Source organism: Triturus cristatus, chromosome 2_1 (genome assembly GCF_964204655.1).
Source record: "Triturus cristatus chromosome 2_1, aTriCri1.1, whole genome shotgun sequence".
Taxonomy (NCBI): Eukaryota; Metazoa; Chordata; class Amphibia; order Caudata; family Salamandridae; genus Triturus; species Triturus cristatus.
The window spans coordinates 930273367-930291909 of record NC_140581.1 but is presented as its reverse complement, the minus strand read 5'-3'; the positions used below and the strand labels follow the sequence as shown (position 1 = coordinate 930291909).

Below are 18543 nucleotides of genomic sequence, written 5' to 3'. Positions count from 1 at the left end.
TAAATGGAAGAGATTTTTGGGAAAACACAATAAAATATGTGGTCCGTGGACAACCACTAGTTTGCGGCTTGCTGTCATTTTGGCATTATTTACGCATATCACTGAGGTGCTGTGGTTGGTTTGGACTTGCTGCTGTCTTTTTCCCTCTGAAACTGTCACACTGTATCGTTAGTTTATATTTTGCGTTGAACTTTAAATGCAAATAAAGGATTATTAAAAAGTTAAAAACAAGGTTTTGGCACAGAATCACAGGTTAAAAAAATTGAGACCTCAAGTACAAAGAATTCTGTTGTGCAGAGAAAGTAAAACTATTGCAAGGAAGTTAAAAAATAACTAAAATTTTGTGTAGAAGCAATATGAGTACCATGGCAACTGAGAGTGGATATCATCGTATATGCAATCTAACCATCCTTTGCGCACAAAAGTAGAAAACGCTTTTAGAGCTTGGTTTGATGCATGGCCCTTGATGACTGTGTATTTCTTTTAAGGCTGTTTCTTTCCTTTTGGCTCAATTAGGCTTCCAAAGCCGGACTGAAGATTTATAGACCAGGAGTGAAAGATGAAGATGAGAACAAGGGGTGGTTTGGCTGGATGTGGGGCTGGTCAGGTGAATGCAATCAACCCCAGCAAGAAACCAAATCCGGAAGTGGGTAGTCTTTATTTTATTTCATTTTTGTTTCAGTTTAATCTATAAGTTAAATGAATGTGTTGTTCATATTTTGATTTAATATTTACCTCATAATATTGTGAGACTGATGTTCTCAAGATTCACATTATAATGTTATATAGCTGACTAGGGATCATTTTTCATATTCATTTTAACAGCAGCACTGCTGATGCTTAAGAGACAAAGAAAGCTTATCAATCTGCCATTTTATGTTGTATATTGGTTCCAAACCCATCCATTTTTGTGAACTTGCTTTTCTGATTTTAGTATTTAAAACCAAGAATTGAAAATGAACTTCAGAGAGGCTGACTACAACTCCACTACTGAGTATTGCTCCATTACAGCCGTTTAAAACAATCTTTGACTCTAACTACTGGAGTGGAGTTGCAGTGAATAACAGCATAATGAAAAGAGTAGAAGAGTGAATAACAATCGGACCCATTGTAACGAACAAACTGGAAACGGGTTTTATTCTGTTCTTGCAGACTTGCATTTAGAACATAATGATTATATAATTATCACTTTTTGTCATTTTGTCAAGTAAACAAAATACAATATTCTCAGGCGAACATTGCTATAATGCTGCCAGTCTGCTTTTAGTTCAACTGCTGCAGGATACCAGCTCAGTTAAGTGACCTAGAATATTCCCCAAGATGCTTCTTCCATTTTTTCGGTCTGTGAATCTCTCTCGGACAAGCTGTCTCTCCCTGATAAGGTATAAACTGGTCACATTGTTGTATATATTGGGGCATTTTGTGCCAACTGTTTAAAATTTTACAGTTTCACATATTACATTCAATATGGTAGCGCTTTAGGGTGCAATCTGATTCCCTCTTTTGCTTTTTCTGTCTCGCATTTCTTTTGAGTGCACCCTTCGCTCCCCTACCTCTGTTTATTTTTTACTATATATATATGATCGAGGCATATGAGCTGCAGATCGTACACTGTGCATTAGATCGCCATCTGTTGTTGGGCTCGGATGCTTGCACCGTGTTGTTGTCTTGGAAGAAATCTTTTGTAGTCACGAGATAGGTGACTCCTCCCTTGGACGATGGAGGGCATGGGCATCGACTCCATCCAGATTGTTTTTTTCCGTCATTGGGTTCAGATGTAACTTTTGCGCTCCGGTTCGAAACTTCAAACTTTTCGATGCGCAAACTCTTCGGTATTGTTATCGATCGCGTGATCTTCGGCACGCAACTCAACAATTAGATTCCGGTCATCGACGCGGGCCGTTGGGCCCATCCACGCCGTCGGGCCTACAGCTCATGGAAAAGACTCCATTTAAAAAATGCCCCCAGTGTGGAGCTAAATTCCCACACAGTGACCATCACAAGGTCTGTAACCTGTGTCCCTCGCCAGAACACGACGAGAACAATTGCCAGGCCTGCTCCTCTTTTTGATCGAAAAAGACCATCCGTGATCATCTGGCCCGACGACACATCATGGAGCTGAAAGCAGCTCCGGCACCAGCGGACATCTTCGATGAAGGCCCAGATGTCCCAGAAGAAGATTCCGAAGACCTCGAAATTGTGCCCGAAGCAGACGACTCAGATGCCCACATCACTCCTGGTCAACGAGTGAATACAATTGCCCCTAACCCCACTCCACCCCAGAAAAAGAAGGCCCTGGTCAAGACTTCGCCTGCTGGGCACAGTTGCAACCAAAAACAGACTTCAGAAGCCCCGCCTTCGGGCTCGGCTCCGAAGATAAAAGAAAAGCCTTCCGGTAGCTTGGGACCGAGCAAACCGCATATCCCCGTCCCGAAAGCGCCTTTGGCAACGAAACCAAGTGACCACTCGACTTCCAAAAAGAAATCGGCTCCGACCACCTCGACGCAGAAAGAAAAACCTTTGGATGCAAAACCAAAGCCTTCGGAACCGAAGAAGATTTCAGTCTCCATAGCCAAGCCAAAGGACTCTAAAACATCTCCTAAGGCCTTCGACCACAAAATTCAATCCCGCTCGGACCCGAAAAAGTCAGCGCCGAAAGCAGTTGTCGAAGAGGAAGAACTTTTTCGACCGGATCCCGTCGATCCAAAACAGAAAAAATTGCATATCGACCCCATAACAGGACATGTGGCCGCTATGCCACAAAAGAAGAGGAAGCTGGACACAACAGACACTCCTGCAGTGCCTCTGAAGAAAAAAGACTGTGCCACTTCACCTATAAGACCCTCTTCTCCTCGTCTTCCTACTCCTGTTCTTCCTCCTATACCTCTCTCACCTCCACAGCCTACACCACTTCCAAATACACCACCACCACAGGATGATGATGACGTAGGGGGTGGAGGGGCAACAATGACCCTTTCACTGACCCTGACAATGGTACGGACACGCCACAGGATGACTGGGACGATTATGACGACCCAATAGATCCCCCAGACCTCCCAGATTCCCAGCCATATCCAACAAAACCATCTCCCCCAGATGACAATATTGGATTTGGGCAGCTTGTTATCAGACCTGCTATTTACCATGGCGTTCACATGTATTCAGACCCTGCAGAGGCGGATTCCTTCTAGACACTTTTGAACAGTTGCAAAAATCTGTACAAATACTGCCAATGCTCAAAGGGGTCATTAAACACGCCCCAGCCATATTCAAGGACACAGTGAGAGCTAGAATTCTCAATTCCAGGATTGATAAAAAATACAAACCTGCCCCCGACGATCCCGCCTACATCAGAGGGCAGCTACCCCTAGACTCACTAGTAGTGTCTAACGTTAGAAAACGCACCAACTCACAAACCTCCGGTGACGCACCACCTCCGGACAAGGAATCTAAGCTGCTAGATGCCTCTGGCAAAAGAGTTGCCACCCAAGCAGCCAATCACTGGAGCATAGCTAATACCCAAGCATTACTTGTGAGGTATGATAGGGCTCACTATGACAGACTAGAAACCCTATTACAACACTTGCCTGATCAGTACAAGACTCAGGCAAATGACTTGATTCAGGAAGGCAAATTAATAACCAATGTCTCAATCAAGTGTGCCCTTGATGCAGCCGACACAGCCTCTAGGTCCATTAACACTAGTGTGCTGCTCAGACGACATGCCTAGCTACGCATTTCAGGCTTTAAACAAGAGGTACAAAGCACCATCCTCAACCAGCAGTTCATTCAAGAACAACTCTTTGGACAGGCTGTAGACACCACCCTGGAAAAAAATGAAAAAGGACCCAGAGACTGCGAAGTCCATGGGAGCGTTACAGTCTCCATCCACACGTTGTTCCTTTTGTCGCTCCTTTTATAGAGGAGGATCCAAAAACATGGGGACAGACACTACCGCCACTTCTTAAAAAAATACAACACAAACATCCCCCAATAGAGGATATTTTAGAGGAGGATACAGGGGAAATAACAACAAAGGAAGAGGCCGAGGTAACAATAACACCCGGACCTCCGCCGCTACTAAACAGTGACTTCCCTCTGCTCCTCCCAGACCATTCCACTCCGGTCGAGGGAAGACTTTCAAATTACAACAGACTAGTGGGTAAGACAAATTATCCAGTATGGTTACTGTTTGGAATTTACAGCAACCACACCCACCATACCACCTAAACAGCGTCCAATGTCCACAGAACATCTCACGCTCTTAAAACAGGAGGTTCTCTCACTGCTTCAAAAGCAAGCGATAGAACCAGTTCCCTTACTGCATCAAGGAACAGGGGTTTACTCGCTGTATTTCCTAATCCCCAAAAAGGACGGCACCCTCAGGCCAATACTAGACCTCAGACCGCTCAATCTTTACATACACTCAGATCATTTCCACATGATCACTCTTCAACAGGTTCTTCCACTACTTCAACGAGGCGACTTCCTTGCCACATTAGATCTCAAGGACGCCTACTTTCATATTCCCATTCACCCCGCTCAGAGGAAATATCTAAGATTCATGGTGGACGGACAACACTACCAATTCACAGTCCTTTCATTCGGCGTTACCACCACGCCCAGAGTGTTCACAAAATGCCTGGTGGTAGTAGCAGCACACTTCAGAAGACAACAAATGTCTTTCCATACCTCGACGACTGGCTGATAAAAGCCAAGTCACAACAACAGTGTGATCATCACACTTACCGAACCATCCAGCTGCTTCACAACTTGGGATTCACAATAAACTACACCAAGTCACATCTCCAGCCCTCCCTCAAACATCAGTATCTAGGGGCCACAATAGACCCCTCCAGAGCTCTGGCATATCCCATTCCAGGAAGGATAGCCAGTATGCAAGCCCTCGTTGCCAAATTTCAACAACGGCACTCCCTCCCAGCAAGGGTATTCATGCAACTCATAGGAATGATGGCCTCTTGCATATTTATTGTACCTCATGCAAGACTTCAAATGCGCCCCTTACAGGAATGCCTAGCACGTCAGTGGAACCAGGCCCAAGGACAACTAACCGATCCGGTGTTGGTGGACGGCCGCACACATCGCTCTCTGCAGTGGTGGAACAAACAAAACTGTCCAAAGGGCGGCCGTTCCTCGAGCCAGTTCCACAGATAGTGCTAACAGCAGACGCATCACTCACAGGTTGGGGAGCCCATCTCCTAAAACATACAATTCAAGGCAAATGGGCCACTCAACAAAAAGTGCTCCATATCAATCACCTGGAATTACTAGCAATATTCCTAACACTCAAATCATTCCAACTACATCTACAACACAAGACTGTCCTAGTCCGGACGGACAACATGACAGCCATGTATTACATACAAAAACAGGGGGGTGCACACATTCTTTGCAGCTATCCCAGCTCGCACAAAGCATTTGGAGATGGGCCATTCCACTAAACATATACCTGCTTGCAGAACACCTTCCAGGAGTTCACAATCAGATTGCGGATCTGCTCAGTCGACAGGTACAGCAAATACACGAATGGGAACTTCATCCCCAAGTTCTTCAACCATTTTTTCACTTGTGAGGTCAACCAGAAATAGATCTGTTCGCCACACACGCAAAAGCAAAATGTCCAACCTTCACCGCCAGGTTTCCACACCCGTTATCCAACGGCAATGCGATATGGATGAATTGGTCAGGCAGATTTGCGTATGCTTTTCCGCCACTCCCACTGATTCCCCTAGTAGTACGCAAGCTCAAACAACAGTCTCTCAAAATGATCCTGGTGACTCTCACATGAGCACGTCAACCTTGGTTCATGACCCTGTTGGAACTCTCAGTAGTTCCACACCAAAAACTACACCTCTCCCCAACGTTGCTAACGCAGAACCATGGAGAGATAAGACACCCCGACCCAGGTCAGCTGAATCTGGCAATCTGGCTCCTGAAGTCTTAGAGTTCGGTTACCTTAACCTTCCACCGGACTGTATGAATATTATTAGACAAGCCAGACGTCCAACTACTAGAGCTTGCTATGCAGCAAAATGGAAAAGATTTGTCATCTACTGCAGCAACAATGATATTGATCTGCTGGATGCTTCCATTCAGGACATCATTTGTTACTTGTTACACTTGCAAAGATGTAATCTGGCATATTCATCCATATGGTTACATCTCGCAGCACTTGCAGCTTATTTACAAAATAGACAACACTTGTCACTATTTTGAGTGCCTGCTATTAAAGCGTTTATGGAGGGCCTTAAAAGACTAATTCCTCCCAGAATACCACCCTCTCCGGTGTGGAATTAAAACATTGTTCTTACCAGGCTCATGGATCCCCCATTTGAACCTCTACATAAATGTGAACTTCAATTCCTCACATGGAAAGTAGCTTTCCTTGTTGCAATTACCTCTCTCAGGAGAGTAAGTGAGATCCAGGCTTTAACCATACAAGAACCATTCTTACAAATACATCGTAACAAGGTGGTTCTCAGAACAAATCCAACATTTCTTCCCAAAGTCATCTCTGCTTTTCATCTAAACCAATCAGTTGAGTTACCGGTGTTTTTCCAAAACCCAGACTCAGTAGCAGAGAGAGCCCTTCACACGCTAGACGTTAAAAGAGCACTACTATATTACATCGACAGGACTAAGCCCTTTCGAAAAACAAAACAACTGTTTGTAGCCTTCTCTCCACCTCATAAGGGTAACCCCATCTCCAAAGCTGGGATCGCCAGGTGGATAGTAAAATGTATTCAAATATGCTACCAAAAGGCTAAACGCACATTAACAATTCCCCCTAGAGCGCATTCAACACGCAAACTAGGGGCTTCCATGGCATTCTTAGGGAACATACCCTTAGATGACATATGTAAAGCAGCAACATGGTCTACACCGCACACCTGCACCAAACACTACTGTGTTGACGTGCAGGCTAAACAACAAGCTTCTGTAGGCCAAGCTGTTCTTAAAAGACTTTTTCAAACCACTGCAATGGATACAGGTGACCACAGCTAGGGGAGACACTGCTGTACAGTTTATGCACAGTGTACGATCTGCAGCTCATATGCCTCGAACGGAAAATGCTACTTACCAGTATGCATCTGATCTTGCCATGTATCCGTTTCAGTATTATCTTAATTAGATACATTCACATGGACATCTTTTCTATTTCTTACTGACTCCATCATTTCCCATCATGACGAAAAACAATCTGAGGATGGAGTCAATGCCCATGCGCACTATCGTCCAAGAGAGGAGTCACCTATCTCGTGACTACAAAAGACTTCTTCCAAGACAACAACAAGATGAAAGCATCCAAGCCCAACACCAGATGGCGATCTAATGCACTGTGTACGAATCTGCAGCTCTACATGCCAAGAACAGATGCATACTGGTAAGCAGCATTTTACATATATATGTGTGTGTGTGTAGATGTAGATGTAGATGAATGACAGTTTGTGACAATACTTTATTTTTGTGAGGTATTTATCCTTGAACTACAAAACGGAAAATGTGTACTTTTCATCTCCGAGCAAAGTAAACATGCCGAATTTAAATACTAACTGCTGCTTTAAATCAAACTTGGGAGTACAAGTCCTTTTTCAATGTTTAAACTCACGTACTTTTAAAAGCTGGCGATCCCACCATTTTGAAGCCTGCATATGATTAAGACTCGTCTAGAGTTGAAACGCGTCATGCCTGTTCTTGCCTGGAATAAAGGAATGAATTAAGCACAGTTGGTGTGGCCTGTCTCACGTTCTTTGTAAGATACGTGTGTCCTGCGGAATATATATATATATATATATATATATATATATATATATATATATATATATATATATATATATATATATATATATATATATATATATATATATATATATATATATATATATATATATATATATATATATATATATATATATATATATATATATATATATATATATTCTACTGGCGGTCGCCAGTAGATAGTTATAGTTAGGATCGTGTTTCCATAGGAAATCCGCAACATTCTATTTGGAAAAACTTTGGCGCCGATTGACGAATCCTCGCGAAATTTTCAAAATAGGTGGGGCGCTCCGCTCCGCTCCTTCCCTGAAAGTCTCGGGGGGATTAGTTAAGCGTGGGCTGAGAAAAAGGGGGATCCCAAAACGCGTTTTCCCCATGCATTTTCCATAGGACCTTTAGTCCAAGCTACAGCCTGAACGGTTGAACAGAATTACTTGAAGTTTGGCAGAAAGGTAGTCCTCAGGTCAGGGATGTGCCTTTTGCAGGTCTGGTGTAAATCTGTTCAGTATTTCCTGAGAAAATAGCATTTAAAAGCATATATATCTATAAGCGCGCACCGTGCGCGTACGGTAATACTTACCGTACGCGCACGCTGCCGTGCGCGAGCGCGAGCGCGATTCTGATTGGTTGTTAGATCTTAGTAAACATTCGAATCGGTCGAAACCAGGAAGTGTCGGCCGCCATTTTGTCTCTCGCAGTCTGAGGGGGTGAAAAACAAAGGTGGAGAACGTGAAAAGGGGGCAGGGTGGACAGTTCCTGACCCCCTAGCCTTTGTCAGGGGGTCCCAGAAGGACACCCAAGGGCCAAAATGTCCTTAAATTTTTTTGCGAAAAATCGCGGAGTACGCGTAGCGTGCGCGTACGGTAGAAACGGAAAAATTCCGCAAACTGCGTAACGTGGGCGCGTTGTGCGCGAAGCGCACCGCGTGCCCACAGCGCGTGTACGGTACGTGCACGGTGAAAAACCTTAAAAAAATAAAAATAAAAATGCATAACTTAGCATTTAAAAAACCGTACAAATTCACTGAAAAAACCATAGGTTTCACACACGTTATAGTTAGGAATTAGCATTTAAAAAACCTTGCAAATTCACTTAAAAAACCATAGGTTTCACACCTGTTATAGTTAGCTGGACATTTCACTCGTGAAAAACCATTGAAATTCCCCCGTTATAGTTAGTGCAGGCAACTATAACTCACGCGACCGCAATCCTCTGCTGATGACGTCAGATATTACATCACTGATGACATATGTGTCTTTCTGAAAAAAAAATATTTGTAATGTATGTATAGCTAAAAATTAATGGAAGAAAACATGGGTAAATAAGTGTCTAAATACAGTGATGTAATATCTGACGTCATCAGCAGAGGATTGCGGTCGCGTGAGTTATAGTTGCCTGCACGAACTATAACGGGGGAATTTCAATGGTTTTTCACGAGTGAAATGTCCAGCTAACTATAACATGTGTGAAACCTATGGTTTTTTTAAGTGAGTATATATATATATATATATATATATATCTATCTATATATATATATATATATATATCCATCCAACACAAGCAGGTAAGCCCCAAAAGGAAGGAAGCCTCAGGCAGAATAATTCGCTCTTGGTTTATTGAATGACAACGTGCACGCAGGCAGACTCTCAGAGCTTCAGCATCAAGGTAATCATGGTACGCCATACTATATATATATATATATATATATATATATATATATATATATATATATATCCATCCAACACAAGCAGGTAAGCCCCAAAAGGAAGGAAGCCTCAGGCAGAATAATTCGCTCTTGGTTTATTGAATGACAACGTGCACGCAGGCAGACTCTCAGAGCTTCAGCATCAAGGTAATCATGGTACGCCATACGCGTTTCGGGAGTCTTGCTATTCCCTTCTTCAGTGGCGCGGAGAGTAAAGACTGGCAGCAAAGTTTGTTTCACACACCTACGTATTAAAGTACTTGCCACAGTGGGCGTGGCCATCTCACAGGCTTCTGGTACTTGTGGTGTGCTAATTATAATCCTCAGTGGGCTTGCAAAGTCAAGTCTTTAAAATTAACAATGAATAATTTCCCAAGTGGGTAGATGCATAGTCTTTGCGGCTGCCTGCTCCGCTTTGTCGTTGTCACACGGAGCGTCGAAACAACACCATCCTGCCGATGGCACTGACCTCGTCTGTCTTCCGTTGCTACCGGCGCCAGGTGGGGCCAGCACGGACTCGCACAGCGATGGGCTTTGTTCCGCGGCTGGGCAACAGCCGTATATATCCAACACAAGCAGGTAAGCCCCAAAAGGAAGGAAGCCTCAGGCAGAATAATTCGCTCTTGGTTTATTGAATGACAACGTGCACGCAGGCAGACTCTCAGAGCTTCAGCATCAAGGTAATCATGGTACGCCATACGCGTTTCGGGAGTCTTGCTATTCCCTTCTTCAGTGGCGCGGAGAGTAAAGACTGGCAGCAAAGTTTGTTTCACACACCTACGTATTAAAGTACTTGCCACAGTGGGCGTGGCCATCTCACAGGCTTCTGGTACTTGTGGTGTGCTAATTATAATCCTCAGTGGGCTTGCAAAGTCAAGTCTTATATATATATATAAAATTTATTTTAGACATAATTAAGTAATTTTTTTTTCTTCTGGATTTCAAATTTTTTATGTTATTAATTTGGTAATTTTTTTTAATGTTTTGGAATTGAATTGCGGATCAGACTAAGTGCTGCGTTCATCCTCTTTCAGAGGAGCCCCCTGCTATTTCCCCCTCAGAACACAGGTATTTTGGTGATGTCGGTGATGACATAACTGACGTCACTCAGCCCCCTCCGGAATTTCATTCGGTGTCTGACCTTGGGGAAACTAGTGGCCTTGATTCTTCCTCATCCTCTGGCATGTTTTCTCCTCCTAGCCTCGCTTCAGAGGCTAACTTGGCTTTTTCTGAGCTTTCGTGGAGAGTTCCTGTGGTTCTGGGCCTGCAGTTTCCTGCTGTGGAGTTGGCCATTGACCCCTACTTGGGGTGCTTCATCTGAAAGAAACACGTTAGTTAGATTCCTCACCTTAGAATATCCCCAGGCGTCAGACTGGATCCGGAAGATTTTTCGTCAGCAATACCCCTTGCGCGTCGCTAGGCGTCGTCTGCGGCTCCGCGTCCGTCGTCGGCGTCGTGCGCCGGAATGATGTCGTCGGAGTACTTAGACGCCGCCCTCGCGCGCTGACGTCAGTTCTTCTTTTTTCCGCTCCAGTAAGCGCAGATCCGGGAGAGCTACCCCTTTAGTCATTTTTTGACTAACTTTTTTGATCCTTTTTGATCTTGTCTCGACTCCGGTGCCGGTAGGATGCCTGGTTTTAAAGCCTGTGCTGACTGCAACCGCTTGATGTCGGTTACGGACCATCACCGCCGGTGCCTTTACTGCTTGGGCCTCGACCACGACGCGGAGTCGTGTTCGGACTGCAAGGCCCTGACCTCGAAGGCTAGACGGGAGCGGTCCCGTAATCTTCTCGAGATTCGCCACTCGGCTCCGCGCGCCTCTCGATCCCAGTCCAGGAGGAGGTCCAAGGATCGGGCGACACCGCTCTAAGGACTCCCCTCGCCGGTTGCGCGACTCGGCCGAGGGTCAGGGTGGTTCCACCCCCGCGGCTCCGGCGGAGCCGCAGGGGCCGCGCAAGTCCCCATACCCACCGGTCCCTGGGACTGACGCGACGCCGGCGGAAGTCAGTGCCTTCCTCTCGGCCATGAGGAGCCTGGCTCCGCCGTCGACGCCCGCTGGCGTGCCTTCGGGCCCCGCGGACCCAACTGGGCTGCCTTGCCTGCCGGCGGCTCCGGCCCCGGCGCCGTTGACGGCTCCGGCCTCGACGCCGCAAGCGCCCGAGGGACCCGTTCCCGAGTCCCCGCCGACGCCGGTCGACCTCGTAACGCCTCCTCTGCCGGCGTCGACACCGATACCACCCCCGACGCCGACTCCGCTCGACGTCGAGCCCCAGTTCAGCCCCGCTCCGGGCCCGGCGCCGATACAGCGTCGATGGACGCCGCGTTCGGCGCCGCTGGAGACACATTATGTCTATCGCCCGGCTCCGCTCCTTCCTCCTGTATACCAGGAATCGGATGATGGGGACAACTGGGAGGGATCCGAGGATCCTATGGCCCTTCAGGCTCAAATGTCATAGGACTGGGCAGATGAACTGGGGGAGGCCAGTGGCCTGGATACCTCTCCGGACACTGGATTCGTCTCTCCTCCGACTGTGGCTTCGGAGGAGGGCGCTGCTTTCTCTGTGGTGCTGTGCAAGGCGGCCGCAGCCCTTGGGCTCGAGCTGCCTGCCGTGGCTGTGAGGACTAACGTCCTTACTGAGGTGCTTCAGTCTGCAGCAAGCTCCACTGAGCCTCTGCTGCAATTCAATGAGGCCCTCATTGACGTTCTGCAGGGCACCTGGTCCAAGCCCTCCACAGTTCCTCCTGTGGACAGGAACGTCGCCAGGCGCCACCGCCCTGCTCCGGGCGAACCCAGTTTTCTGTCCCAACACCCTACCCCTGAGAGCCTGGTTATACAGGCCTCTACCTCCCAATCCTCCTTCCCGACCGCCCCGCCGGACCGGGATTCCAAGAGACTGGAACAGTTTGGCAAGAAGCTGTTCTCCTCCCTTAGTTTGGGCTTGCGGTCTTTGAACACCGCCTGTCTCTTGGACCGTTATTCCCACTCTCTGTGGGATGCGGTGGAGGACGTGCTGCCCCTGTGTCCGGAGGAGGTCCGGACACGACTTACCCAGGCTCTGGCCGATGGGAGGGATGCAGCGCGACATGCTATCCGATGTGGGCTTGACACTACGGACTCGCTGGGTAGGGCCATTTCTACCACAGTGGTGCTTAGACGTCACGCCTGGCTGCGGTCCACGTCATTTTCGGGCGATGTCCAGAGCACTCTCATGGACATGCCCTTTGATGGCACTCGCCTTTTTGTCGAGAAAGCGGACAGTGCGCTGAATCGCTTTAAGGACTCCCGGGCTACGGCCAAGTCCTTGGGCCTCTCGGCCCCGCGGTCGCAAACTTCCGCCTTTCGCCCCTTTCGTGGCCAAGGAAGGGGTGCCTCCTCACGTGCGCCTAGCCACCAGCCGCAGAACCAACCTGCGCGCGGACGTGGTTTCCGCCGAGGCGGTTCTGTAGGACGACGAGGTCAGCCCACATCCACCCCGGCAGCATCCGCCTCAAAGCCTTCCTAGTCCGAGCTTTCAGGCCCATTCCACGCCAGTGGGCGGCAGAGTTCGCCATCACCTGCTCCACTGGCGGTCCATCACATCGGACAGGTGGGTGCTGCAAATCGTCCGAAGGGGCTACTCCCTCCCCTTCGAGACGACCCCTCCAGCCAAGCCACCGCAGCACCACCGTATCTCGGGGGATCATTTGAATCTTCTCCACGAGGAAGTTTCGGCCCTCTTGGCCAAGGGGGCCGTCGAGCGCGTTCCGAGCCCAGAAGTAGGTCGTGGTTGTTATTCCCACTACTTTCTGATTCCCAAGAAGGGCAAAGGGGGCCTACGCCCTATCTTGGACCTCCGGAACGTCAATGCCTTCCTCCGGAAGGAAAGGTTCAAGATGTTAACTTTGGCTCAGGTTCTAGCTGCCCTAGACCCCGGAGACTGGATGGTAGCGTTGGACTTGCAGGACGCATATTTCCACATCCCCGTCCTGCCGGCCCACCGGCGTTACCTGCGGTTCACGGTGGGCCAAGAGCACTTTCAGTTTACCGTGCTCCCCTTCGGCCTCACCAGTGCCCCTCGGGTGTTCACGAAAGTGATGGCGGTGGTCACAGCTCATCTGCGCAGATCAGGGGTTCCAGTCTTCCCCTATCTCGACGACTGGTTGTTGAAGGCGGGCTCGCCCCAGACAGTCGTCTCCCACCTCCAGACTACGGCGGATCTCCTGCATTTGCCGGGATTTTCCATCAACGTGCCGAAGTCACACCTGAGTCCCTCTCAGAAGCTCCTCTTCATCGGAGCGGTTCTCGATTCGGCGCAGTTCCGGGTCCATCCACCGGAACAGCGAATCCGGGATATACAGGCCCTGATTCCCATCTTTCGGCCTCTATCCTGGGTTTCGGTCAGGCTAGTGTTGCGGCTTCTGGGGCTGATGGCCTCCTGCATCCTACTAGTGCATCACGCCAGGCGGCGCATGCGGGCTCTGCAGTGGGACCTGAAGTTTCAGTGGGCCCAGCATCACGGCAACCTGTCCGACCATGTCTTGATCTCGGAGGGCACTGCACAGCAGTTGCAGTGGTGGCTCACGGACCGCGATTGGGTCAAGGGCAAGAGCCTCTCCCTTCCCCAACCGGAGCATGTCGTAGTGACGGATGCGTCCCTTCTGGGATTGGGTGGCCATATGGGAGAGGCGGAGATCAGAGGCCTCTGGTCTCCGGCGGAGTCTCGTCTCCACATCAACCTGTTGGAGTTGAGAGCGATCCGACTTGCACTGAAAGCCTTCCTTCCCTCTGTCAGGGGGAGTGTCGTGCAGGTGTTCACGGACAACACCACCGCCATGTGGTATTGCAACAAACAGGGCGGGGTGGGGTTGTGGACCCTTTGTCAGGAGGCTCTGCGCCTCTGGACATGGCTGGAACACCAGGGCGTCACCCTGGTGGTTCAACATCTGGCGGGCTCTCTGAACGCCAGAGCAGACGAACTCAGCCGCCGGTGCATGATGGATCACGAATGGCGTCTGAACTCCGAAGTGGCGCAAGGTCTCTTTCAGCAGTGGGGGGAGCCTTGGTTATATCTATTCGCCACCGAAGAGAACGCGCAATGTCAGCAGTTCTGCGCGTTGGAATTTCCAAGGCGGCACTCGCTCGGCGACGCTTTTCGTCACGAGTGGAGTTGCGGTCTGTTGTACGCCTTTTCGCCTATACCACTTCTGCCCAGAGTGCTGAAGAAGATCAGGCACGACCGGGCCCAAGTCATCTTGGCGGCTCCGGATTGGGCACGAAGGTACTGGTATCCCGAGCTACTCAGTATGTTGACCGATCCTCCGATACGTCTGCCCCTTCGGGAGGATCTTCTGTCGCAGCAGCAGGGGACGGTCCTCCACCCGAACCTGTCCAGCCTCCACCTCCATGCGTGGAGATTGAGCGGCGGCAGTTGATGCCATTTGACTTGCCTCCTGAAGTCTGTGATATCATTCTGGCAGCCAGGCGTCCCTCCACAAAGACGGTATACGCCTGCCGGTGGAACAAATTTGTGGCATGGTGCACAGCAAAGGCTGTGGATCCCCTTTCCGCCCCTCTTTCTGAGGTTCTACTGTTTCTTCTTTCTTTGGCCCGGCAGGGCTCTGCCCTGGGCACCCTGAAAGGTTATCTTGCTGCCATCTCTGCCTTCTTGCGGCTTCCTGATCAGCCTTCTCTTTTCAAGTCCCCTGTCGTTACACGCTTTCTAAAAGGCATTACTCACACGTTCCCTCCTGTCCCTTTTGTAATGCCTCAGTGGGACTTGAATCTTGTTCTCACATTTCTAATGTGTGCTCCCTTTGAGCATCTTCATAATTGTCCTCTTCGTCTGCTGACGCTTAAGACTGCTTTTCTGGTAGCCATCACCTCGGCTAGACGGGTGAGTGAGCTCCAGGCTTTATCTTCAAAGCCTCCTTTTCTCTCTGTTCATCCGGACAAGGTTGTCCTTCGGCCTCGTCCCTCCTTTCTTCCGAAAGTGGTGACTCCATTTCATCTTGGGCAGTCTGTCACCTTGCCCACCTTCTTTCCGCCTCCGCATCCTTCCAAAGAGGAAGAGAGGCTCCACCGTCTGGACCCAAAACGTGCGCTCTCCTTTTATTTGGACCGCACAAAGCAGTTCCGGGTGGACGACCAGCTTTTCGTTGGATACGTGGGTGCTAAGAAGGGGAAAGCTGTGCACAAACGGACCATCTCTCGGTGGGTCGTTTTGTGCATCAAAATTTGTTACTCCTTGGCAAAAAAGGACCCTCCTGTTGGGCTGCGCGCCCACTCCACTCGGGCCACAGCGGCTACTACTGCTTTGGGACGGGGTGTCCCTTTGCAGGACATCTGTCAGGCGGCGACGTGGGCTTCGCTACACACGTTTGCCAGGCATTATTGCCTTGACAGCCAAGTCCGGAGGGATGGCGTCTTTGGCCGTTCTGTCCTCCAGGACTTTCTGGTGTGATCTTGGTTCGCAGACCCACCACCGGGGATGGTATTGCTTGGGTATCTACTCTAAGGTGAGGAATCTAACTAACGTGTTTCTTTCAGATGAACAAGTTACTTACCTTCGGTAACGATGTATCTGTAAGAAACATTAGTTAGTTAGATTCCTCACCGACCCACCCATCCTCCCCGTTCTGCGAACTGACATCTAGGTTTAAGGTTATCCTTTTCAGCCCCCTAGATTTTATTTTTGGCACCAGTGTCGGTCTTTGCATGGCTCTGCGTTCCTGGCGCGGAAAGCTATGTACAAGAACTGACGTCAGCGCGCGAGGGCGGCGTCTAAGTACTCCGACGACGTCATTTCGGCGCACGACGCCGACGACGGACGCGGAGCCGCAGACGACGCCTAGCGACGCGCAAGGGGTATCGCTGACGAAAAATCTTCCGGATCCAGTCTGACGCCTGGGGATATTCTAAGGTGAGGAATCTAACTAACTAATGTTTCTTACAGATACATCGTTACCGAAGGTAAGTAACTTGTTCATCAGGGCCAGATGAGAACAGAAACTGTGCTCCCCTTCAGTGAAGCCCTCTTTGATATTCTGTTACCTGTGGCAAAGGTAACTGTGGACTGGTCTATGGCTCATAGGCACCGTCCTGCCCCTGGAGACCCGCTCTGCCTTTCCCATCAGCCAGTCCGTGCAGCTTTGGGATTCAGGCTGCTACAGCCTCCCCCGACATCAGCACAGTGCCTGACTCTCTCCCCAGGCTGGGAGTCTAAAAATCTAGATGCTCTTGGTTGGTATCTCTTTTCTGCCACCAGCTATGCTTTACGGTCTCTTAATACAGCTTGTGATTGTTTTGGGCCGTTTTTTTCTCATGTGTTGTGGGATTTGGTCGTGCGACTTCTCCCCTCCATCCCTGATGACTCTTGGGATCTCTCTTAATCAGCTGGTTCAGTATGGCCATCAGACAGCTAAATTGCTGATTCGTTGTGGCATGGATACTACAGATTCCGTTGAAGGAGCCATGGCCCTTTCGGTAGCTCTTTGCCGGTGTTTCTGGCTATGCATCTCTGACTTCTCTGAGGCTGTCAGTCCGTCTTAGTGGACATGCCTTTCGATGGTCAATATCTGTTTGGCTCTCAAGCTGACTCCGCTTTACGCCACATTCGGGATATTTGGAGTGGAGCAAAATCGCATTCCTTGATTACTATACTGTGAGAGGCTGGCTCACCATATACTATACCACAAAGGGGTATAGTCTGCAATAAGTCCAGTGGGTCTCCAGAGGTTATACAGAGGCTTAATAGATAACACTAATATTCTCTTTTGTGGTAGTGTGGGCGAGCAGTTAGGCTTATCAGAGGGTTAAGTTAATGCATTTGTGGCAATAAATGAGACACACACTTATTAAATCCGAGGCCAATTTATAAAATTAGTACTTTGGTGTATTTATTTACTAAGACCACAAAACTTTCATAGAAGCAAATACGTTTTAAAATAAAAATACTTTTCAGTTTCAAAAGTGGACATGGGGCATTTTTCAGTCTTTGCAATGTTAACCTATAGGAGAAAAACAATAATGCAGTTTTGCAGGTAAGTACACAACTTACAGTTCCATTCTTTGGGGTATAGTGTCAGCAGAGGGCAAGGTTCTGGAAAGCACCAATACTGCACCACCAGCGGCACAGGGGTGGCCGGGTGCAGCTATCAAATTTGGAGTTGGGGCCCAATTTTAACCTATGGCGACTGGGGGTGCTTGAAGACATGCTGCTTGTTGGTGGGTCAGGTGGCTGCTGGGTTCAAGCTTTAAAGGTTTAGGCAAGCACAGGGCAGCCACAAGGCAGCACTGAACACCACCAGCGGCACAGGATGGGCTGGGTGCAGAGTGCAAACACGGTGTTGGGCACCCAATGCAAGTAAATGGAGGAACTCTGTTTTGAAACACAACTGTAGGCGTCGAAGCGGAGGCTGCACGAAGAACACCAGTGACAGCAGAGTTAAGTTGGGATGCTGTAGGTCACAGGGACACCCTATGTATCCTTCATAGGCATATTGTATCATACATTGTGTCCTTCTGTATGGGTTTATGTTTTTATATATCACGTGACCAAGACTGCTGAGTCGGTCGAAATGCATTATGGCGAATGTAGCAAAATAAAGAGTAGAAGCTCCAAATAGCGTCTGCCTTTGATCTTGTGTGGAAACGAGATATCGGCTCACACAGAAAATAAATGAAGGAGACTATCCCCGGCCAAAATGAGTACGAGGGGAATAAGAGGACGGTATATGTGAGAAAATAGGGTTCTGTTGCAGTACCCCCTCAGTTTTTGCCTGGTATATGGTGCAACTTTGACTGATAGTGTGCTGGTCCTTGTTAATCAGGTCACAAGCACCAGTGTTCTTTCCCTAAAACTGTACTCTGTTTGGCACCACTTTAGTTACACCGGTAAGTCCCTAGTAAACAGTACCCCTGGTACCTAGGGCACTGGAACTGAAGAGGGTACCCTAGGGCTGCTGCACCAGTTATGCCACCCTAGGGACCCCTCACCCAGGCCACACAAACTGCCACTGCAGCCTGCATGCCTGGGTGAAGGAAAATACGACACAAT

The 18543-nt window shown here is 48.7% G+C and overlaps 1 protein-coding gene across 3 annotated transcripts in view; it reads left to right on the top strand.

Moving 5' to 3' along the window:
• The window catches only part of VPS13A (vacuolar protein sorting 13 homolog A), a 2314464-nt gene that overhangs the window by 361267 nt on the left and 1934654 nt on the right, over positions 1–18543 (top strand). For all 3 annotated transcript variants that reach the window (XM_085633365.1, XM_085633382.1, XM_085633374.1), the window contains exon 15: positions 517–646. In XM_085633365.1, coding sequence (XP_085489491.1) covers positions 517–646 — 130 coding nt within the window. The remainder of the gene's footprint in view (positions 1–516; positions 647–18543) is intronic.